This window comes from Nicotiana attenuata, unplaced genomic scaffold (genome assembly GCF_001879085.1).
Source record: "Nicotiana attenuata strain UT unplaced genomic scaffold, NIATTr2, whole genome shotgun sequence".
Classification (NCBI taxonomy): Eukaryota; Viridiplantae; Streptophyta; class Magnoliopsida; order Solanales; family Solanaceae; genus Nicotiana; species Nicotiana attenuata.
In genome coordinates this window covers 131,978-157,193 of record NW_017670722.1, presented here as the reverse complement: position 1 = coordinate 157,193, position 25,216 = coordinate 131,978, and the positions used below count along the sequence as shown (strand labels likewise).

Sequence of the window (25,216 nt, the reverse complement as noted above, 5' to 3'; positions counted from 1 at the left end):
GGCCTTGCCCGGGTGATACAAGATAGTGATATCATAGTCCTTCAGCAACTCTAACAACCTCCTCTGATGCAAATTAAGGTCCTTCTGATTGAACAGATGCTGCAAACTCCGGCGATTATTATAGATCTCACAAGGAACACCGTACAAATAATGACGCCAGATCTTCAAGGTGTGAACAATAGCAGCTAACTCGAGATCATGGACAGGATAATTCTTTTCATGCACCTTCAGCTGTCTGGACGCGTAGGCAATCACCCTACCATCCTGCATCAATACCGCTCCAAGGCCAATCCTCGAGGCATCACAATAGACAGTATAAGACCCTGAACCTGTAAGCAATATCAATACTGGGGCTATAGTCAAAGTTGTCTTGAGCTTCTGAAAGCTCTCCTCACACTCTTTCGTCTACCTAAATGGAGCACCCTTCTAGGTCAACCTGGTCATAGGTGTTGCAATAGACAAAAATCCCTCAACAAATCGACGGTAATGACCCTCCAAGCCAAGAAAACTACGGATCTCTGTAGCTGAGGATGGTCTGGGCCAACTCTGCACTGCTTCCACTTTCTTCGGATCCACCTTGATCCCTTCACTCGATACTACGTGACCCAAGAATGCCACAGAATCCAACCAAAACTCACATTTCGAGAACTTTGCATATAACTTCTTTTCTCTCAAAGTCTGAAGCACTGTCCTCAGGTGCTGCTCATGATCTTCCCGACTTCGGGAGTATACCAAAATGTCATCAATACACGAACGAGTCAAGATATGGCCAAAATACACTGTGCATCAAATGCATAAATGCTGTTGGGGCATTGGTCAGCCCAAATGACATAACAAGGAACTCGTAATGACTATACCGAGTCGTGAAAGCAGTCTTTGGGATGTTTGCCTCCTGAATCTTCAACCGATGATAACCTGAACGCAAGTCAATCTTAGAAAACACTCGAGCACCCTATAACTGATCAAACAGGTCATCAATACGAGGCAAAAGATACCGGTTCTTCATTGTAACTTTGTTCAACTGGCGATAATCAATGCACACGCATAGAACCATCCTTCTTCTTCCCAAACAAGACAGGAGCACCCCACGGTGACATACTGGGCCGAATAATACCCTTATCAAGCAATTCATGTAACTGATCCTACAACTCTGGAGGGGCCATACGGTAAGGAGGAATAGAAATGGGCTGAGTGCCCGGCAACAGATCAATGCCAAAATCAATATCTTTGTCGGGCGGCATACTCGGAAGGTCAGCTGGAAACACATCAGAGAAATCTCGCACTATTGGGACTGAATCAACTGTAGGGGTATCAATACTGACATCTCTCACATAAGCTAGATACGCGTCACACCCCTTCTCAACCATTCGTTCAGCTTTATGAAATGAAATAACTCTACTAGAAGTGTGATCTAAGGTACCCCTCCACTCTACTCGCAGTACACCTGGCATAGCCAGCGTCATGATTTTGGCATGACAATCAAGAATAGCATAATGGGGAGACAACCAGTCCATGCCCAAGATAACATCAAAATCTACCATGCTGAGCAATAACAAATCGGCTCTGGTCTCAAAACCACTAAGAGCAATCAAACACGACCGATAAACGTGGTCCACAATAAGAGAATCTCCCACGGGAGTAGAAACATAAACAGGAAAACTCAAAGAATCCCGAGACACGCCCAAATGCGGGGCAAAATAAGAGGACACATAAGAATAAGTGGAGCCTGGATCGAATAGAACCGATGCATCTCTATGACAGACCGGAACAATACCTGTAATAACAGAATCGGAGGCAACAGCCTCAGTACGGGCAGGAAGGGCATAGTATCTGGCATGGCCTCCCCCTCTAGGGCGACCTCTACCTCCCCGAACTCCACCTCTAGCTGGCTAAGCAGGTGGGGTAGCAACTGGTGCTGTGATCATAGCCTGGGAACTCTACGGAGCACGCTGTGGCTGAGAAGTCTGTAGAGGTGCACCCCTCCTAAGTCTAGGGCAATCCCTCACCATATGGCGTGTGTCTCCACGCTCAAAATAAGCTCTAGGAGGACGTGGCGACTGTGACTGGCTTGGGCCAGGTCTACTGGACTGACCACTGAAAGCACCCCGCGCAGGAGGCGCACTAGATACTGGAGGTGCATAAAAAGGCTCCTGAGGTCTAGAAGGAGCTGGAATACCACTGGCTGCTGGAAGAGCTGAATGAACGGGGCGACTCATATAACCCCTACCATGACGAACAACAGCTAGGGCACGGGCACCAGAATAATGGCCCGACTCACGAGACCTCTTGGCCTCTCTCTCCTCTCTATCCCGAGCATGCATGCCTTCTACTCTCCTAGCAACGCTCACCACCTGCTGATAAGCAATATCCATCTCCAACTCCCGGGACATGCTAGATCTGATGCTGGGAATAAGCCCCTCAATAAATCGGTGAATTTTCTCACGAACCATAGAAACCAAGGCTGGTGCATGCCTAGCCAAGTCACTAAAACGGACAGCATACTCCGAACATAGAACCCTAGCGCAAATTCCCAAACTCCGTGCGCCATGCGTCCCTGAGGCTCTGAGGGACATACTCCCTCAAGAACATATCTAAAAATTGAGTCCATGTAAGGGAAGCTGCCTTAGCCAGATTGTCCAACTCAAAAGTACGCCACAACTGATAGGCTCCTCCTCGAAGCTAGAAGGCAGTAAAATAAATCCCACTCGACCCTGATATACCCATAGTGCAGAGGATACGGTGGCACTCCTCCAAAAATCCCTGAGCATCCTCTGATGCTAGACGACTGAATGTAGGAGGCCGGTACTTCTTGAACCTCTCAAGCCTCCGCTTCTCCTCCTCTGAAGCTACTACCGTATACTCGGGCTGAACTGGGGCTACAGGCGGTAACGATATAACCTATGGGATATGATCAACCAGAACCCGCTGCTCTGGGGTGCGGGCAGCGGGAGTCTGTGCTCCTCCCCCGGCTTGAGATTGGTTGCACCAAAGGGAATCAACCCTGCCTGAGCTAAAGTGGTGTACATGCTCATGAACTGGGCAAGGGTCTCCTGGAGAGCTGGAGTAGTAGTAGTAGTATTAGGCGTATCACGCGCCTGGGCTTCGGCTGGAGCTGCTGGTGGCTCCTCTGTAGCAGCTCGCCCGGGTGCTCTGGCTGCACCACGTGCGCGTCCTCGACCTCTACCTCGGCCCCGACCTCTGGCGGCTCTAGCAGGGGCGCGGGTGTCTGATCATCTCCGGTAGCACGTGTCCTCACCATCTGTGAGAGAATAGAAGATAGAGGTTTAGAATTTTGATATCAAAAATCTCGCACGACAAGGAATCAAATGAAGTGGAATTTTCCTAACAGTTACATAGCCTCTCGAAGATAAGTGCAGACGTCTCCGTACTGATCCACGAGACTCTAATAAACCGACTTGTGATTCATGACTCCTATGAATCGAGAGCTCTAATACCAACTTGTCACGACCCAAGTTCTCCCTTCGGAACTGTCGTGACGGCACCTAGTCTCTATGACTAGGTAAGCCTAACAATTGCGAAAAGAGAAATTAAAAGTACAAAAACTAGCCATCTAATAGGTAAATATACATAAAGTGTTTAAAATACCGCTCGGCATATACAATAACACTTTCTCAAACTGAACATAGCACTCCCAAAACTCTGAATCTCATGAACCACAAGCTAAAGAAAATACATAGTGTTCTAACTCCAGAAGTTTAAATGAAAGAAAATACAAGAAGTTTATAGCTAAAGGGAGAATAGAGAGGGACTTCTAGGTCTACGGACGTGGCAGATGTACCTCGAAGTATCTGGATCGCCTCGCCTCATGGATAGTATGGCTGAGCAGAAGAACCTGGATCTGCACACAAAAAACACGAGCAGGAAAGGACGTGAGTACACCACGGCGGTACCCAGTAAGTGCCAAGCCTAACCTCGGTCGAGTAGTGACGAGATCAAGTCAGGACCCTACTAGTTATACATATATAACAAGGTAAAACAGTATGAAAGGTGACAGTATAATTAAAGATGCTGACAGTCAATAAAGATGAAATCATAGAAAGAATACATCAATACGCAGAGATAGCAACAAGGGACCTCCCAGGATAACGTCCTGTAGTCCCAAACATAAATGTACAGAGGATCTCCCGGGATACCATCCCGTAGTCCAAATCATAAATGTGCAGGGGATCTCCCGGAATACCGATCCGTAGTCCTAAAATAAACATGCAAGGGGATCTCCCGGAAATTCGTTCCGTAGTCCCAAAGTAAATACACAACAGTTTCAACAAGGAAATTTACAGTTCTATACAAGTTCATATCAAGTAAACGGGTAATTCTACCCTAAGCATGCTACACAGAATTCAAGTAAAACATTTAAAGCAGTTAAGACACTTAAGTCACATAAACATGCTTTCCTAAACTACACAGTAGGCCTCAAATACTAATATTACTCAATTAAAGGAAAAACACAGATATTTACTTAATGGAAACGGGGGTTTTTCAACAATTAGCACATGTACGCACTCGTCACCTCACGTATAAGACATTCATATAACAACAGTACCAATATCCTAAGGGGAGTTCCCCCACACAAGGTTAGGCAAGCCACTTACCTCGAACCAAGCTCAAATCAAATCCGAAATCAAGCTCTTGCCACGAGTATCCAACTCCAAGCGGCCCAAATCTAATCAAATCAATTTCATAATGTAAATATAACTACAAACAACTAGTTTAGCTAAAGGAACCGAAGCTAAGGCGAGAAAATAGAAAAACGCCCAAAAATCCTCCCCCGGGCCCACATCTCGAAATCGAGTAAAAATTACAGTTTATGAACAGTCATTCACTCACGAGTTCACTCGTACAAAAATCATCCCAATCTGACGTCAAATTCTTATTCAAAACTCAGATTTTCCATTGGGGAACTCTTTCCCCCATTTCCAAACTTCTACCCTCAAATTCCTTAATTAGATGAGAAAAATAGCAATAGATTAATGTATTAGAACCAAATTAGAGTTAGAATTCGTTACCCAATTGTTCTCCTTCAATATCTCTCAAGAAATTTCCTTCTACCGATCTCTAAATCAATTTTTGAAATTATGAACTCAATCCCTCGATTTCACTCTTTTCTGCCCAGCGATTTCCGCTTCTGCGAGGGGTCCACCGCACCTGCGATCCCGCTTCTGCGGCTGGGGTTGCGCATCTGCGAAAATTCATTAAGCCTCCAGATACCGCACCTGCGCTCCTTTCCTCGCAGATGCAGTTCCACTTCAGCGGTCCTTGAGCCGCATCTGCGACCACATGCCCTTATGCCTTAGACCGCATATGTGGTTGCCAAACCGCTTCAGCGGCGCCGCACCTGTGGTCCAAAATCTGCAGGTGCGAAAACAACAGGTTCAGCAAGTTCAGAAATTGTCTAAGTCTAAATTCAATTCCGTTAAGCATCTGAAACTCACCCGAGGCCCCCGGGACCTCAACCAAACATGCCAACCAATCCTAAAACATCATACAAACTTAGTCGAACCCTAAATCACATCAAACAATGCTAAAATCACGAATCACCTTCCGATCCAAGCCTAATGAACTTGAAATCTCAAGAATTCTACAACCGATGCCGAAACCAACCAAACCATGTCCGATTGACCCCAAATTTTGCACACAAGTCACATTCAACACTACGGACCTATCCCAACTTCTGGAGTCGAATTCTGACCCGATATCAAATTTTCACTATCGGTCCGAAAACTTCAAAATTTCAACTTTCGGCATTTCGACCCTAAATAAGCTACGGACCTCCAAAACACAATCCGGATACTCCCCTAAGCCTGAAATCACCCAACGGAGCTAACGGAATTGACAAAATTCCATTCCGAAGTTGTCTTCACACTGTTCCGACTACGGTCCAAATTCTAAAGCTTAAGCTCTCATTTAGGGACTAAGTGTCCCAAAACACTCCGAAACTCAAAACGAATCATCCTGGAAAATCACAATAGCAGAAATAAACACGGGGGAAGCAGTTAATAGGGGATCGGGGCGTAAATTCTCAAAACGACCGGCCGGGTCGTTACATTATGGCTGTAGAAAGAACATGTTTCTATACATAATGTGGTTAAATATGCAATGGCTATTTCAACTGATGTATTAAACACTCTCTTGAGGACTAGATACTATTTTTTGCACTTAAAAGAATTTAACTCTTAGCATGTTGTAATTTAACTTGAACAAAGAGTTATAAAATCGAGTTTTATGAATTGAAATTATGTCTTGGGATTACATTTGCGGTCTTAAATCCATATGAATAATTGCCTCCTTACTTTGCTATCATGTTGCACCTAAAATGCCAATTTGTGAACCTTTGATGGTCAGATGGTATAAAATATAGCTATAGGCAAAAATAGGCGAAATACATAGTTTACCCATCCAACTTACGACCAAATCCCTGTTACACACCTGTTGACCACGGGTTTCATTTTACACACCAAACCTTTCAAAAGCTATACTGCTTCATTTCCCAACCATAATATACAACACTATGATGTGCAAATTCGGGGTTTCAAACCCTGAGGATATCATTTACAATCATTACTCACCTTGAACCGGTGAAATCTCTAGCTCGCGACGCCTTTGACCCTCAAATCGGCCTCCACGCGCGTCGAATCTAACCAAAATCAGAGTGAATACATCACAATATGATAAGGGAACAATACCCAATAGAAAACCATCGAAAAATAGCAAAGATCTCGAAACTAGCAAAACCCGAGCCACGGGCCCACTTCTCGAAAAATTACAAAATTCACATCATCGGATTCCTTATCTCGCCACGAGTCTAACCATACAAAAATTATCCAATTCCCATAACATTTCGACCCTCAAATCCATGATTCTATCCAAGAGGATTTTCTATACTTTCCAACAAAATTCGCGGATTAAACACCAAAACTAGTGATAGATTCAAGTTATACAACCAAAATTGAGTTAAGAATACTTACCCCGTTGTTCTCTCCAAAAATCTCCCGAAAAATCGCCTTATCGGAGCTCCAAATCGTCAAAATGGCAAATGGGACGAAGTTTGGACTTTATTCTTCTGCCCAGGGATTTGTTCTTCGTGTCCGCGGTCCTCCTCTCGCGTTCGTGAAGAACAAAGTTCCAAAAATTCATTTTCCAAACTCTGCTCGGACAGCCTCTAGTGTAATGGTCATAACTTTTTACACACAACTCCAAATGACTATTATAATATGTTTCTGGAAACTAGATTCAAAGAGATACAACTTTCATTTTTGATACATCTCCAAATTCATTGTAGATTGAGAGATACGAGCCTCCAAAGTAAGACCTGCGCAACAGAATTGCCTCTTCTTCGCGAACGCGAGGCTCTCTTCGCGAACGCGAAGAACAAAACCCCAGAAGCCAAATCCTTCTTCGCGAACTCGAGGGGACCCTCGCGAACGCGAAGAACAATACCAGATACCAGCTTCAGCCATTGCAAAACAGCCCGAAATGATCCGAAACCACCCCGAAACACACCCGAGGCCCTCGGGACCTCAACCAAACACGCCAACATATCCCATAACATTATTCAAACTTGTTCCAACCTTCTGAATGCTCAAAACAATATTAAAACACCAAATTTGCATCGGATTCAAGCCTAACAATTTCAAGAACTTCCAAATTCCATTTTTGATCAAAAACCCAACTAAACCACGTCCGAATGACATGAAATTTTGCAGACAAGTCCAAAATGACATAACGAAGCTACATCAACTCTCGGAATTCCATTCCGACCCTCGGATCAAAATCTCACCTATCAACCGGAATTCGCCAAAATACTAACTTCGCCAATTCAAGCCTAATTCTACACCGGACCTCCAAAATCAATTCCGATCACACTCCTAAGTCACAAATCACCTCCCGAAGCTAATCGAATCACCGAAAATCACCTCCGAGCCATCTAACTCATAAGTCAACGTCCGGTTGACTTTTTCCAACTTAAGCCTTCCTTAAAGAGACTAAGTGTCCCATTTCTTATCAAAACCAATCCAAATCAACTCTAACAAACCAAATACCGATAACGAAACATGAAGAAACATAAAATGGGGGAAACGAAGCGGTAACTCATGAGACGACGGGTCGGATCGTCACATCCTCCCCAACTTAAACCAGCGCTCGTCCTCGAGCATACCCAGAGTTGTACTAGAAGCCGACCAATAGCTGAATGACCTTACCTGCAACCTCAGGTGCAATCACATGATATACTACATAACCCAAATACTCGAAACGATAACTTCTATCCATAGCAGTTGCCCACAACACCAGAATACCGGTTAGAAACTTCTTATTAGCTAAAGTCTTATTCCAACACTTTCATATACTGCCAACGATAAATGAAACACGCGATAAACCGTAACCATTTTCTCAGATCAACCATTCATGAAATCCCTTCCCTTTGACTATTACCACAACAGATTTCCGAGCCGAACCTCGATATTATCCTTCTAACAAACTGAAATCAAATCTGTTCGTATTCATTAATGACTCCACGATCACCTCGAATCCAACACACCACTCTGGTGATATGACATCTCAACACAGGCCTAAACCACAACTTACATAATACCCACACCAATGAGGAACGGTCTGAACATACTCAAATCATGACAAATGACTCAACGAAAAAGCTGTACCTCAAGCTCATCAATATCATTACAACACAAGGCTGAGACCCCGTCTCACATCATAGAAATAGAACAGCTGAATCTACCTCGAAAGGTCATAACTCCACGTGGCCTCGCCACAATGCGCGATCCTATCCAAACACTTTTACACATGAAACTCCTCAAGTCGCTATGCTCAAAACCGACAGCCACGCACAATTTGATGCCTGAAACCAAAGCAATTCATTACACCCACGGTGAAACAAATAACATACGACACGCAACCCGATAGGTCATAACCGATACTCCATTTACCGATCAACACCCAATTACTCTTCCCGCTCGACTTCCTCTATGAATCCCCAATAGAAACGCACCACATGTGCCCATATCCAACAAATCATAACGTCTCACAGCACAGAAAAGCAACTCATAGATCTCCCCAGATCACTAGCAAGTTCAATAACGATCGAATCAACCTAACCCTCAACAACACAATTCAGGGCCAACCGAGCCAACTCAAGCTAAACACGTATCCAAGCTTACCAACGACCTCATTACCAAGAAGCCTGAAGCTGCTCCTTCCACTACTATAACTCCTGTCGGAGCCGTACGATACAGTGCCCGGCACCAAATCAGTATCGAAATCCACAACCTCGCCCGGCGACATGCCCGGCCACAAGAACGCATCCGAAAAGAGTCCCTTAATACTGGAACTGAATCAATGGTAGAAACCTCTGCATTGACATTCGCCACGAAGGCCCAATTAAGAAAAGCAATCCTTCCCAGCCGTCCGCTGGTCTTCGGAATACAAACCACTCTGCTAGAACATAATCCGATGCACCTCGCCACGCAACCTGTGACATTTTCCGACATAGCCCATAGCACAATAGTCTAGAATAACCCAACACTGAGACAACCAGTCTACACCCCAATATCATATCCAAAATCTAATATACCAAGCAAAGAAAGATCCACTCGAGCCTCCAAATCCCAATAGCCGCTAACGGTACCAATACACACGATCCACAACCACTACATACTGAACAGTCTCCAACTCCATATAGCACACGAATCACTGTACCTGATCCCAAATTCTGCCGTATGAATACATATTACATCTCAAGTACCCAATCATTCCACGAAAGATATTCTTAAAATTCCCCTGTGCCATCAAACAACTCAGACATCAGCAGTCGATCTAACAAGAAAGCACCGCAATACTACCGAAGTATCATCAGTTAAGTCACATTACCCCTTTCCGAGACAAATACTCTCGTCAAATCACTTCCAATTAGCAGTATCATTTCCTTCGTTATCTGAGGCTACTCTTTACTTAAGAGTTTTATGAACTTCTTTTCAGAACTGAACTGTAACTCACCTAGCCAACAACTTCCACTGATCCCATTTGGAAGAAAATCATTTTCCATGCTTCGTATGCCCATAGAAGATATATACATCTCCAAACCATGGTGAAACCTAACAAGAATTCTTCCCCAATTCCATTTGCACAAGCTAAACTGTCAGGACTCAATCTTTCTAACTAGACCAGACTAGACAAGCCGTCAGCACTCAAGAGCTTTGCTGCACAATACCTGTAAGGGCTCATTACCTCGAACACATACAAAGAAATTAATCATATCCTTACCATACCGATTCGGTCCACTATCAAGCTATTCCATCTATCTGATTTCCTTTGTGATTCATCATCCACTTGACATTCCTTCTTGCTGTAGCACCACAATGCCTCAACCCAGGCTTACCGCACGAGACCCAAGCACGAGATCACACTGTCTAAGACCCATAAGCCACTGAATACTCGCTCAAATATTCCCAGAAATACCACATTCCCAAAATAATCTACTATGAAGAACTTCCTGCGAATCTAAATCCGTTACCTTTATTCTCCTGATACTGATGCATAGAATCCTATAATTAACATAAAAATACCATAAGTCTTGACATTTTCCAATGAAAACACAGTCTCTAACAACATACACAACCTTAAGACACCTGGTTGTCACATGTAGAATCTTGAACACATTAGAACCATTCTCGAAAGTCATTCACTAGTATTCAAACTGCAAATTACCTGACCCAATGAACAGAGTGACTCGTGCCTTATTGGCACTCCGATAACGCAAAATGAGATCCTTATCCCAATACAAACAAACATCTTCCTGCTCCATGCACCGAGCATTTTTACCAACAATAGCTTAAGACATCCTCTGATTCTTACACATCTACGAGGCACCATATAACCTTTGTCAAAATTTTGCTTCGCTCGTGCCATCCTCGGCTCAATTTATGCAACCAGAACTGATTCGCCATCGTACCTCGGAACGGAACCAACATAGCACATAACCGTGCAATCAGCTAATCAACAGCAACCTCCCCAACTTGGCTCGAAGCCATATATCAGGACACACTCAATAACACATAATACTTTTACTCTAATGATGTCACTATATCATAGTGAGATTAAAATCAAATCATCTACCAGTTCGTGAAAACACAGATCATCTAGTACTGTAATCCTCTGCAAACCTCGCATTCGTTCCCACCTAAGTTGAGTCCACTCTCATAAGCGACCCGAATTCTCAAATTTTAACACGTACCCTTCAATTACACATGAGATCTTCTAACATACACATAAGGATCATACCACTTAAGAACACTCCGCAGGGGATAACCCACCTACTTCGCCTCAATTTAGTACTTCAGCATACCTTCCACCATCATATACGTTTCACAGTCAACTTAGTCTTCCTGAGTCTGAACTCATACCGCCACACGTATTGCACTTTACTTTCCAACTAGGAGACACGAAAATATTCTTCACGCGCCCATATTCGGGCTACACATCAAATCACAATAGGAAACGAATCACTTAACAGTTCATCTATTATCCAGCAGGCTTCTTCGTCACTTCCAAGTCATCTAAATACATCTCGCAGTATTAACATACTCATCACATGAATACCAAACCGCCATTCCGGCTAATAGGGACAATACCGAACATATAAGTTCGAAACACTTGCTCACACGATCAGCACCTCAGTGCTCAAGCCATAGGCAAGATCCGGCCTCAAGTCCTCCAGACTGGCCCAACATCAAACTCACGGAGATTTCATCTCGCCCCTTGATCGGGGAATCACAAGCCATCAAGGCACATCAGATACTGAGCGCTCACGTGCGCATACAATCGCGTGGAAGGAATTTCAAGAGTTTTCTTTTCAAGCTGAATCAAGGACGCACGATAAGAGTTCAACAATGTGAAGTTTTCCTAAAGGTTCTGTAGCCTCTCGAGGATAAATACAGACGTCTCCGTATCGATTCGCGAGACTCTACTAAACCTGCTCATGACTCGTGAGACCTAGTAACCTAGGCTCTGATACCAACTTGTCACGACCCAATTCCCAACTCGGTCGTGATGGCGCCTCTCGTGAAGACAAGGCCAGCCAACAAAACAACAACGCCTCTTTCAAAATTTTTTAAACATAAATGATTAGATAAATACAACTTAATGACAATAACAATCGATATATCTACGACCCAACACAGCCCAACCGGGGTGTCACAAGTCACGAGCATCTAAGGAAGTCTGAACACGACCACAGGGTCAATAATATACAGAATAAAGTTTAGAATCAAAAGACGAAGTCCGGTGCTGCGAACGCCGGCGGTCACCTTGCTCAGCTACGATAGCAAATCCTCAACCAGCTCAAACCCACTACCGGGTAACCAATACCTGCATCTGCACGCGAGGTGCACGGAGTAAAGTGAGTACTCCAACTCAGTGAGTAATAAAGGTAAATAATAACTGAGCAGCAAGAAATCACGAAAGACACTCCATCATGCTATATAAAACAGTGCTACCCTTTGAGAAAACAGTAAAATCGTGAAATTCTTTAGAAAATCTATCTGGGCTTAGTTAAAACCTCTTTTGAAAATGTCTTTTTCAACAGTTAAGCAAATGAATGCGAAACAGATAGTGCAAGTCAGCACATAAGTCAGTCCCTCGGGCACAGCACTCCATCAACCAATAACACCAGGGTATCAGGTAAGCAGTGCAAGAAGTAGCATAGAAGCCAATGAAATGCGAGTGCTGAATGTCATGACACGTAATACAAACAGGAACCAATGCATGAGTGCAATGCAATGCATATGACCGCTGCGGCGTGCAGCCCGAGCCATCCATATTTAACGTAGACGACGCTCACTGGGGGTGTGTACCGACTCCGGAGGGGCTCCTACAGCCCAAGCGCAATATCAAGCCATCTCGTGGCATCAACCAGGCCCTCGGCCTCAAAATCAATGTAACACCGCTGCGGCGTGTAACCCGAGCCATCCATAGTCCAGAAATGCACATGTAACACTGCTGCGGCGCGCAGCCCGATCCATGCTCAGTCCAGAAATGCACATAAGCCACTTGGGCAATACAACATGGTAGTTATCAACTCAAAACGTCAATAAATGTTTCAGTTTTCAAATCGTAGAAAAACGGCTGAGTTTGCAAAAGAGTATTAAAACCTTGGACCGAGATCAAATAATATGCAAAGTAATGCGAAAACAGTGATATCAATCCCTGAAGGATTCACATAGTTGGCACGAAGCCCAAACATGGCAATCAGCCCAAATTATGATGATAACAAGTAGTTTCAGTCAAATACGTAGTAATTTCATCAATTGGGACAGACCAAGTCACAATCCCTAACGGTGCTCTACCCCACGCTCGCTATCCGGCGTGCAAGTCACCTCAATACAGCACTATGATGTGCAAATCCGGGGTTTCAAACCCTCAGTATATCATTTACAATCATTACTCACCTTGAACCGGTGACGCCTTTGCCCCTCAAATCGGCCTCCACGAGCGTCGAATCTAACCAAAATCAGAGCGAATACATCACAATATGCTAAGGGAACAATACCCAATCGAAAACAATCCAAAAATAGTGATAGATTCCTTATCTCTCCACGAGTCTAACCATACAAAAATTTTCCAATTCCCATAACATTTCGACCCTCAAATCCATGATTCTATCCAAGAGAGTTTTTTATACTTTCCAACAAAATTCGCGGATTAAACACCAAAACTAGTGATAGATTCAAGTTATACAACCAAAATTGAGTTAAGAATACTTACCCTGTTGTTCTCTCCAAAAATCTCCCGAAAAATCGCCTTATCCGAGCTCCAAATCATCAAAATGGCAAATGGGACGAAGTTTGGACTTATATTCTTCTGCCCAGGGATTTGTTCTTCGCGTTCGCGGTCCTCCTCTCGCGTTCGCGAAGAACAAAGTTCCAAAAATTCATTTTCCAAACTCTGCTCGGACAGCCTCTAGTGTAATGGTCATAACTTTTTACACACAACTCCAAATGACTATTATAATATGTTGGGAAAAAGCCTATTATTACCCCTGTACTATTGAAATTCATGCACGTTCGTCCCCCGTTATACTTTACATTCAATCTCCACCCTACCGTTAATAAAGTCTATACAATTACCCCTAACCCTAACGCCCCGTCCAAGTGGCAGCTGACCCATCTCTTTTTTCCAAGTCAGCTGCCAATTGGGACTTCCACTAACCTATTAGACCCAAGTCAACACCTAAATATAATTCTCACTATGTTTTATTGACCAAAATAATTGGGATGAGGAGAGAGAAGGATGCCTTCCTTGGTCGGAAATGGAGGTTGGAGCAGCCAACTTTTTGAATGAAATCAATCTCTCCAGTTGCCTTTTATATTCATTTACAAATATTTGTTCCACCGTCCACCTTCTACTGCCTAGCCCTAGCCCCACCCCACCATCATCTCCTTTGATGTTTTTCAAAAAGTTCAAAATTTTCGACAAGCCGACGAGGATAAACTCACCGTTTACTCATAGCCGGAGAAGCACTGCAAGTAAGGATATGAACATTCAGATTGTCCTAGAAGCTGATTAGATCCACCCCCATCTCTCTCTCTCTTCCTGTATTTGTGACCTATCGAAAAATATCCCCACCACTAGAAACCAGATCTGTCCGAACACCGTCGGAAGCCACCAGAAAATTCTTTGACCATGATTTATCTTTCTTGCCTGTTCAAATCCATATCTAGTATATTTTCGAAGTCAATTTTTTGTTGATCATAAACCCCAGCTCAGTTGCAGTAGTGATTTCATTGAAGTTTACGAAAATTGCTTGAAATTAGAAAGGAAATTGCAATGGATTCGATGTCTTCGAATGGCAATGGTGCTCGGTAGATCTCCATTGACTTAAGTAAGAATGGTAAAGACGTATTAATACATCAGAAATAGAAGAATAAATTGTTAAGAGTTTTGATTAAAAATGGTGGCATGACGGATCTAGTTTTCGGCGTCGGCAACTGCTAAAGGAGGGAGGCAGAGTGGTTTATAAAACAAAACTAGTTTAAATGTGGGAGAATTGCTTTTTTAATTTTCTAATTTAGTAAAGGCAATAAACAAGATATTAGGTGTTGACTTGGCTGCTGACATGGACAAATTAACAGAAGGGTCGGCTGTGAGAGTGGAGATCCGTTAGGGCTAGGGGCAATTTTACATACTTTGTTAATGGTAGGGGTTGATTTGGACGAAAAGTATAACGGGGGACAAATATGAACTATATACCATAGTATAGGGGCAATTTCAGACCTTTTCCCTAATATGTTTCTGGAAACTAGATTCAAAGAGCTACAACTTTCATTTTTGAATCATCTCCAAATTCATTGTAGATTGAGAGATACGAGCCTCCAAAGTAAGACCTGCGCAATAGAATTGCCTCTTCTTCGCGAACGCGAGTCTCTCTTCGCGAACGCAAAGAACAAAACCCCAGAAGCCAAATCCTTCTTCGCGAACTCGAGGGGACCCTCGCGAACGCGAAGAACAATACCAGATACCAGCTTCAGTCATTGCAAAACAGCCCGAAATGATCCGAAACCACCCCGAAACACACCCGAGGCCCTCGGGACCTCAACCAAACACGCCAACATATCCCATAACATTATTAAACTTGTTCCAACATTCGGAATGCTCAAAACAACATTAAAACACCAAATTTGCATCGGATTCAAGCCTAACAATTTCAAGAGCTTCCAAATTCCATTTTTGATCAAAAACCCAACCAAACCACGTCAGAATGACATGAAATTTTGCAGACAAGTCCAAAATGACATAACTAAGCTACAGCAACTCTCGGAATTCCATTCCGACCCTCGGATCAAAATCTCACCTATCAACCGGAATTCGCCAAAATACTAACTTCGCCAATTCAAGCCTAATTCTTCACCGGACCTCCAAAATCAATTCCGATCACACTCCTAAGTCACAAATCACCTCCCGAAGCTAACCGAATCACCGGAAATCACCTCCGAGCCCTCTAACTCATAAGTCAACGTTCGGTTGACTTTTTTCCAACTTAAGCCTTCCTTAAAGAGACTAAGTGTCTCATTTCTTATCAAAACCAATCCAAATCAACTCTAACACACCAAATACCGATAACGAAACATGAAGAAGCATAAAATGGGGGAAACGAAGCGGTAACTCATGAGACGGCGGGTCGGGTCGTCAGATGAAATCATTGCATACCTTCTTCCTTAGAGCACCGAATAGCGAGAAAAACAAGCGAAACGCTTGGGGCTGCCTAGCGTCTTTCATTTATTTTCCTTTATCATTCATACTATTTTATCTTTACTTGTGATTTGAGTTTATCTCAAATTTTTGGGATTATATGTTAAAAATTTGTACTAGCATAGTATGTTTAATTATGTAGAATCTTTACTTTTGTTATCGATTTGGTACTATCTTAATCACATAAATGTAGCTAGTAATATAAGAACTTAGAATCGGTTTTTAAAGTGGCGCTTCAAAACCTTTTCATCAAATTATTTTCTAACGGCCTTGTGTTAAACTTTCGTAAACACAAGATTTTTTAAGTCCGGCGGAATGATTTCTAAAGTATATATATATAAAAACTATTTTTGCAAGTCCTAATGTTTGAAGAACGATTTTATTGTTGGGTTTGTCAAGGCAGTGTGGGGTTTAAACATTTTCCTAGAAGTTAAGTCCAAACTGTTTATTGTTTAAGTTTCAAATGCATAAAAGTAATTTGCTTTCTCAATTATGAATGTATACAATACAATTCTGAAAGACTCATTTCTCTCTTCATAACATTACTACACGGGTTTTTTTTTAAATTTATTTGACAAATGTTTTTTAATGCAAGCACATGTTGCTACTTAATTTTTAAAATCAATTAACCTAGGTTTGGTCGGTTCACCATAAGTAACGGATCATATAGGGTGCTTCGATAACCTTCCCTATAAGATTAACTAGAACCCTTAATCATAATCTTTAGGTTAAGACTATAACAACGAAGTTAACTTCTTAATAAAATAAGGTGTCCTAATTCACCCTTAATCAATTAGGTGGCGACTTTGGCAGTATTATATTACGACGATGTTACACCCAGTAGTATTGTGCGCTGAATTTGTCGTAAGATAATTGACATCAGTTCAAGGACAAGATTATTTGGAGATTATAACTATTATGTTATTTCAAACAAGTGATAAGTAAATTCGTGAAGGTGAGAGGGTAAGCGAATCGAAGAAATGAGTTTCGTCGAAGTTTGACAATTTGGGGATAAAATATGGTCCAAGCTATAATACCCGATATTTATGGACTAGTACCATACAAGGTACCACATGACCATGATAGTAAAGTATATAAAATATGTTAAAAGTGAGTAGTATTTTAAGTAGTTTAAGATTCTTAATTATGTGGATAATTGGGTAATTATAGATTTTTAGTGGGAGATTAACTATGTAATTAAGCATGTTTGGATAAGATTGACGGGCCTCCCACGTGGCAGCCAACTAAGCCCACGAAGTGACTCTTAAATTCATGTGAAAGGTGGCATATTTAGAAGGTTTGGTGTGGCTAAGTCACCGCATAAGTGGGGCCCACACCCAAAGACTTAAAAACCTCTCTAAATTCATTTTAAATCTCTACAATCACAAGGAATCTTCAGCAAACTCATTCATAAAAGATTAGATGTTAGCAACGTGATTTTGCTACAAAAATCATACGAGACTACGTAATGTTATAGCAACGGGATTTTGCAATTCTAAGGGAGTACACTACGATCTTTCTCAAAGAATATCATACGGATTTTCCCTACTTCGATCCGCCGTTATATGTTTTATCGTAATCAACGTGTGTTAGAGGGATTGTCAAAAGAATCGGTTTAGGTATGTTAAGGCTATCCCTTCTTTCTTTTTGGCATGATCCATATGATACAAACGAAACGAGCAAATGCACAACTTTCATAAATGACTCTATTCATAGAAGTACTAGAAGTGCCTATGTTCTTGATTCTTCAAGTGTCCTATTATTCTATCATTTGTTCATGGGTATCAGAAAAATATGTAAGTTGAAAAAGTTTACTTCATGATATTACTCAAAGGCATAATGGTCTTATGACATCCCGAAAGATTTTATTAACGTATTCTCATGCATTGCATTCATTTATACATGTACATTGACCCATGACCAGATGACGTTATATATGCGTATATATGTTCTCATGCATTGCATTCATTTATACATGTACATTGACCCATGACCAGATGACGTTATATACGCGTATATATATATATATATATGGGAAAAGGTTACGGCATTATATACACACCACCACCTGATCAGCTGGTATACGTTGATGATTTTGCCCATAGTGGCCGATATGATATGATGGGATTCCTTCAGAGGCTTGATGATGTTATGAACACATGTACCTATGCACGACATGACATTCATACGCATATGCATGACACTATAAGTATTTCATGATTTACAGAGTTATCCAGACTTACAGGTTGAGTCATTTACTCTAAGTTTCTTCCATGTCTTTTATATACTTATTTATGTGCCTTACTATACTCGGTACATTATTCGTACTGACGTCCGTTTTGTTTGGGGACACAGGCATTCTGCCTGCAGTGTATTAGACATATCAGTTTGACGAGGCCCTCATAGTAACGAGGTTTAGAATTCAGCGACATGATCGGTAAGACTACAGCGGAGTCTATGAGTCATCGTGTTCAGAATTTTGCTACAGACTTATGGGTAGACCGGTACCGCTGTCCCATTGATGTCAAATAACTCTTAAGGCTTTGTGGAGAGAGTTTATTTTTTGACAGTATGTCAAAGGCCTTGACGGCCCCATATTTATTCATGTTTTTAAGAAAGATGGTTCTAGATACGTGTTTCCGCAGTTATAGTTATACATTACGGTTGTGGCCCATGTTGGCCAGTTACCAATGATAGTACGATTAAGAAAGATATGTTACGTGGTAGTGATTGAGTAAGGCACGGGTGCCTCGGTTTGGGTCGTGGAACATTATGGATAGTTACGCTATAGTCAAAGACAAATGGATTCAACGTTTCAAATATAAATAAATTCGACGTGTAACCGGATTTCTTAGCATTGAACTCCTTTTACTTTTAATTTGAATTCAGATTTAAATATTTTAAATTTTAGTAGATTTCATATATAAATCTTTCTACATGAAAAATAGTTGGTTCGGATGCAACGTCCACCAAAAGTAGATTGATGTGAATGTGATTCAAAATTCTGAAGTCTATAAGATAAGAAGAAGCTTTCTTATACGCAGGGACTAGGTAGATGAGCCCCGGGCTTATGTCGGGCCAATAACTTTAAAGTTTTCAATATATCCTCTATGATTATTTGAAGCAGTAGATTCAAAAAAGAAGTTGCACGGGGCAGTTTTAGAGCTAAAGTATCAATTTTTTTGAGCAATTATGGCTTGCTACTTCATTTCCGCAGAAGTTAAATTGTAATATCCAACAAGTGATTTACCTTCAGCAGTATTCAAAAAATAAAATATGTGCTACTGACAGAAAGCAAGAAGTTATACTCGATCCCAACAGTGTGTCAGTTGCAGGGATAGGATCATCGATTGACAAGCATCTAAAAAAATCCTTGTAACTTGTTACAAATGGTGTCAACTTATGCCACTTTATATCCATTTTTTTTCCAGTTGAGAGGCCCAATGTACGTTATTTGCACTTCCATGTGCATTAGAAAATACGAACATTATATGAAGTTAATCGTATTTTTAGAATTAAATAAATCATACATCATATTGCTAGACTTTTACTTCTCCTTTTTTACTTTTTCATTGAATTTGTAGACAAAATTAAATATTCGTTGCATATTTGTAATTAGTTCTGGAATGGTTTGGTTTTGAAGAATTTTAAAAACACAATAGACGCATGTCTATTGTGTCTTCGAAGTGTTGGATTGAATTTAATTATCGAGAATCATTGTGATAGGTATTAGAATGTTGGATATTAAATAAAGATTTGTTTGACCATAGATAATTTGTGAACAAAAAATGTGTTCACAATTTTGTTTGTGCAAGTCGTCTGAATTTGTAAATGATTGATAACGAAGTTGTGACAATGACTAAAATATTGTACCACAGTAAAGAAGTAAACGAAAATTCACTTGACCCACATAGAAAAACCTCTGCTTTCAACATAATAAACCATCTTCACATGTTAGCTAGTATTTTTTTTGCAACAGCGACAAAATGAGCTGAAGAACATCCTGAACAAATTCAAGCACATACCGTAAGATTTCAACCATAAGAAGTTCGGTTGTTGGAATTTTTTTGTTGTTGAAGGTCAGTGGAAGAGGGAAACATCATAAAACGAACTGAAATCACATGAGTTTTTGGTTAATAAGCTAAGTAAAAAGACAAAGGTCTACAAATAACTATAAATTGGGATTGCCATTGTCAGCTCGCATATACTTGTTCTTGATATAGACGAAATGACAGCTCACTGATGCACTTCATAAAATTTGAATCTTTACTGTTCCTGATGGTGAGTTAGTATTTGTTAAGGATTCCATAGTCATTTTCAGCTGCAACGTATACTGAAGCTCTTCAATTTCAATTCTCCGTTCTGCTATTGCTATCAGAAAAGTGGTGATCTACAAGAGGAAAACAGAGAAAATCAAAAATCAAGAATAAGCCTGTAAGAAACCAAAAAATAGATAGAGTAAAATTAATGAAAGAATATAAGTTTGTATTAGAAAGGCAAAGAAGGTTAAGCATCGGACCTGAGTAATGAATCTTTCTCTTGCCACTATTGACATAGCTGTTTTGAGCCCTAAGAGAAGAGCACCAATACATTGTCGTTGACTACCAGGTAATCAGGTTGTTACAACTGGCTCTTTTTTTCAAATCTCAGTACATGCACACTTTAGCCTTTGTTATCCAACTTTCACTTGCTTGCGGCAGAGTTTCAACCTGCCTTCCACCGAATATAAAAAACCTTAGAGCTCACACGCTCGTCTATCTGGTAGTTAAGTTGTCTCATGGCCCTTAAAAGTATATTGCATAGAGTGAGTAGCAGCATCTCACAATTGAGTAGGCATATTAAACAAAGGCAGCTTAATATAACTGCAATCTGAGGGTGGAGCATTTAGTAATAGCATATTAGAACATATTGAACAGTTATCCATATCGTGAACGTAGCAGTGTGAGAATTTTTTTGAACTCATATACTTACCTTGACAGATTGAAAGTGTAGTTGGCAGAAGACGATGTTACCAATATTGCACAAAAATGACCAAATGAGTCCACCTAAACCTTGTTGTTTATCTGAATAGTGAAGAAATTCAACAAATATTTATATTAGACAGATAAATATGATTATAATCATAGCTAGCAAACCTTGGTCGTAAGATAATTTAAGAAATTAATTTACTTTCTCAACAAACCTGAGATAAAGGCAATCTATTGGACATTACCTTGACTCCATCATAGCTTGACTCTATCATAAGTTATCATAAGATGCGTTGAAGCTCTTTAGCTTTTAGCTTCTGTCTGAAAATGTAGCTTTGACAAACACAAATATTATACAAATAACAAACTGAGGTAACTAAATCTGAAGGAAAAATGACCGCTTGTCTCATTTGTTAATTTGGACTTCTAATGTAGTCTAGCTGGTTGTCGCCCATGTATAGCCCGCCCTCAATGACGTAGTTTATATAAGATAAACTTTAAAGTGTTTAGTGATGTTCGATAATAAATATTTCATTTAAGAAAAAAAAATGTTTTTATCAATATTTTAGTGGCAGTGAATTGTTAAACATGGCCACACACTTTTATAACTGAACTAAAATTAAAATTATGTAAATGATATTTGTGTAAATCTTTTATTAAAGAGTAAGCGTTGACATCAGTAGTATAAAGGAAAACATCATGCGGTAAACGTTGTAAACTTTTGAAAATGTACATGCATTCAAGTATAATATGTTGTTGCAAAACATTTAGAGGCTGCTCCAATATCCAAAAATTAATATTAATTGCCTTCACAAACATAGGCACACACTACTTACAACTATTTACGCAAAAAATGTGGAACAATTTGTTAAGGCAGCGAACTATCTAAACCTTGTTAAAAGATCAGTCTCCTTGTTGAAATAGATTCTGGATCTTAGAATGCACAGAGCATTATCTCATTGTTGTTAATAGCAGCAAAGTATTTGTCACCTAACTGAACAACAAATCATGGATAGAACATAACATCATAGTTAACTATAGATGCCAGCAAAGATGAAAGTTACTAAGTTGGAAATCTAGAGGAGTATCTATACATAGTTAGCCATATTTTTCAGGAAAAATAATCTTTCATACAGAAAAGGTTTCAATTGGGTAGAAACTGAAAAAATAATAAGATATAATATCTTAAATTTAGTTTATGCATGCACATACTTTAAGTCTAGTAAAAAGCCTTGAATTTATCACAGAAGTACTTACTATTTGGCATGCTAAACGTCTGACTTCTTGAGGCTCTGCACCCAGATCAAGAATTATAAATGGTTGTGACAAAGTAGAAAGCAGACCAAGCAATGAACTGTTATGATCTTTGTTATGGTTGTGGGCCAATTTTCCTGCAATATGTTTATACAAGTAGAGAATTTAGACCATAAAGTTGATAAGAAAACTAAACAATTAGAGAACAATACTATTTGATTATCTGGTTATGGTTGCCAAGTACCAAAAATAGTATATTTTATTTTATCTTTTTTAGCATTGAACTCTCTGTTCTTTTATGTCTACACTGAATGACGCCCAAACCTAAAGCTAGCAGAATTATTGCAACCAATAATGGCAAGAAGCTGCGAGAATAACAGTTCTTTTTTCAAATATGTCTTCAGGATCTACAGAAGTATTCAGCAAAAGAAATTATACAGTTAAGGGAAACTGAAAAGGTAAAATGAAAATATTAAGATGTCATTCATTTCTAAAGAACTCAAACAATTTAGAAAATTTCGTCAAATAACATGTTAAAACTATTTAAAGAAACTTACCTTGGAATCATCAAGTAGTTTTGTGGAATATTATCTGAAGTAAGTTGATATTGAACGAATTCATTTTAGATCTCCATTGCAGAAACTAAGCCAAGCTCTTTCATTCATTCTGGAGAAGATAAGGAGATATCATATTTTCAACAGCTAAAGAAGAAGAAGAATTTTATTTGGTATACTATTGGAATCTGTCCAGAAATAGGCAAACATGTAAACATATAGATGCACACGCAAAATTATTAATCAAAGCAAGGTTTCAAGTATTAGATGTATATTCAAGAAAAAAATTACTTACCGGATAGTTAGTGCAATATTCAAGTAGTATTCCATCTTTAGGATCTTTAGTGAAGCAAGGATTCAAGATGCAGAGACACCTCAGTTAACATCTATGTGATATCAATCCAATTTGTAGATGCTGAGGATCAATTTTTTGTAGGATATCAGTCAGATGTACATCAAATCTCAAATAAGTGATTGCTCATAGTGTTACTGTTAATTCACAAGAGAGACGCTTGAATGATTTCATCATATACTACATTGTATGTTGTATGATCATCGTTGCTATCAGGTGTTGGTGGTCGGATCAATAATTTCACAGAACTTGAGTTTTTTGCTCGTGATAAAGCAACATAAAGCTGACCGTGGGAAAAAACAGGCTCTCGTAAATAAATTCCAACAAAATCTAACGTCTGACCTTGAGCTTTATTTATTGTCATAGCAAAACATAATCTAATAGGAAATTGTGTTCTTTTGAAAGGAATAGGCAGGTTTTCATCTTGTGAAGACAACAAAGGTATTCTGGGAATAAATACATGTGTGTTTTTCAAGTCACCACTTGCAATTTTAGCACTTATCACATGTCTTTCGAAATTACAACATATAAGTCGTGTACCATTACATAAACCTTCACACGGATTTAAATTACGCAGTAAAATAACGGGACAATTCTTTTTCACAGTTAATTTATACGGAGGCAAGCTAGCTGGGTGTAAAGTATGCAAGAAATCTTCATATTGACTTTGGTCGGTAGTTTCAATAGTTTCGTCAAACGCTACATATGTCCTAGATTCACCTAAAAATTTACTTATTAGCATATCATTTATTTCGTCAACGAAATCATTTTTTGTTGTCAAAATGACACGAGAAGTTGTAGAAGACATATCACAAGCAGATGTATATAAATCTGGATAAATTATTCTAAATAAAAGATTCAACGATTCTTTTTCACTTATAAAAGGAACAATGAAACAATCAGGAATTTCAATCTTACCTTGGCAATTTGGTTTTTCTTTTCCGCTCCCTATTCGCATCAAATATTCGCAAAAAGCAGGATCTGTTCTTGCTCGCATATTTACTGATAATCGCAATTTTTCAAATTGGTTCCAGATTTCAGAATGCAATAAACTTTCTCGTATGAAATCCTCTTTTTTTCCGCTCAGAACAACTGGAAGAGTTTGTCTGAAATCACCGCAAAAAACGACAACTTTTCCACCAAAGAGTGTCTTTGTATCCATTAGATCTTTCAGTATTAAATCTAAAGCTTCTATCAATTGTTTTTTGGCCATTGATACTTCATCCCACACAATTAGTTTGGCATCTCGTATCAATGATGCAAGCGAACTCTGCTTACTAATATTACAGAAGAATTGTTCATCAATATTAATAGGAAATTTAAAACGGGAGTGAGCAGTCCGTCCTCCGGGAAGAATCGAAGCTGCAACACCAGAGGTTGCTGTTGCTAAAGCTACGAATCCTTTTGATCGTACAGCAGCCAATAATGCACGATACAAAAAAGTTTTGCCTGTTCCTCCGGGACCATCGATAAAAAAAGCTCCAGATTTGTTCGTAAATATTCTATCAAGGATTACATCATATGCTTTTCGCTGTTCATTGTTCAATTTTGTTTCTAGTAATAAATCTTCTTCTCTAACAATTATATTTCTTTCAAAATGAGAATCTTGAGCCTCCCTAGCAGCAGATGAAGCTACAATTCTTTCTGGTACAAGTGCAAATTCATTTATATCACGACCCATTGAATGCAAAATGTTGTTAATATGATCTAAAGCCATACGGCGAATTTGTTTCTCATTCAAATGTGGCAAAATCTTGAAGTCTTCAGACATAGAATCTTCAAATCGGTTCCAAAGTTCTTTTGGGTTAGAG

General features: G+C 40.0%; 1 protein-coding gene across 1 annotated transcript; it reads right to left on the bottom strand.

Moving 5' to 3' along the window:
* Positions 1 to 5,304: 5,304 nt before the first annotated feature.
* Positions 5,305 to 25,176, bottom strand: LOC109242655 (ATP-dependent DNA helicase PIF2-like). The gene is made up of 4 exons (XM_019409493.1): positions 24,324 to 25,176; positions 21,250 to 21,341; positions 20,549 to 20,668; positions 5,305 to 5,370 (listed from the first exon to the last, which is right to left on the bottom strand). The coding sequence occupies exons 1-4, from the start codon at positions 25,174 to 25,176 to the stop codon at positions 5,305 to 5,307; spliced, it is 1,131 nt and encodes a 376-aa protein (XP_019265038.1).
* Between the last annotated feature and the right edge of the window lie 40 nt (positions 25,177 to 25,216).

Excerpts from the sequence above, each read along its gene's own strand:
- LOC109242655 (XM_019409493.1), bottom strand. The coding sequence starts at position 25,176 with ATGTCTGAAGACTTCAAGATTTTGCCACATTTGAATGAGAAACAAATT. Across the intron at positions 20,669-21,249 it reads TACACTTTCAATCTGTCAAG|ATCACCACTTTTCTGATAGC; the intron begins GTAAGTATATGA and ends TTCCTCTTGTAG. Across the intron at positions 5,371-20,548 it reads CTAACTCACCATCAGGAACA|ATTTTGGACCACAGGTGCGG; the intron begins GTAAAGATTCAA and ends TCGCACCTGCAG.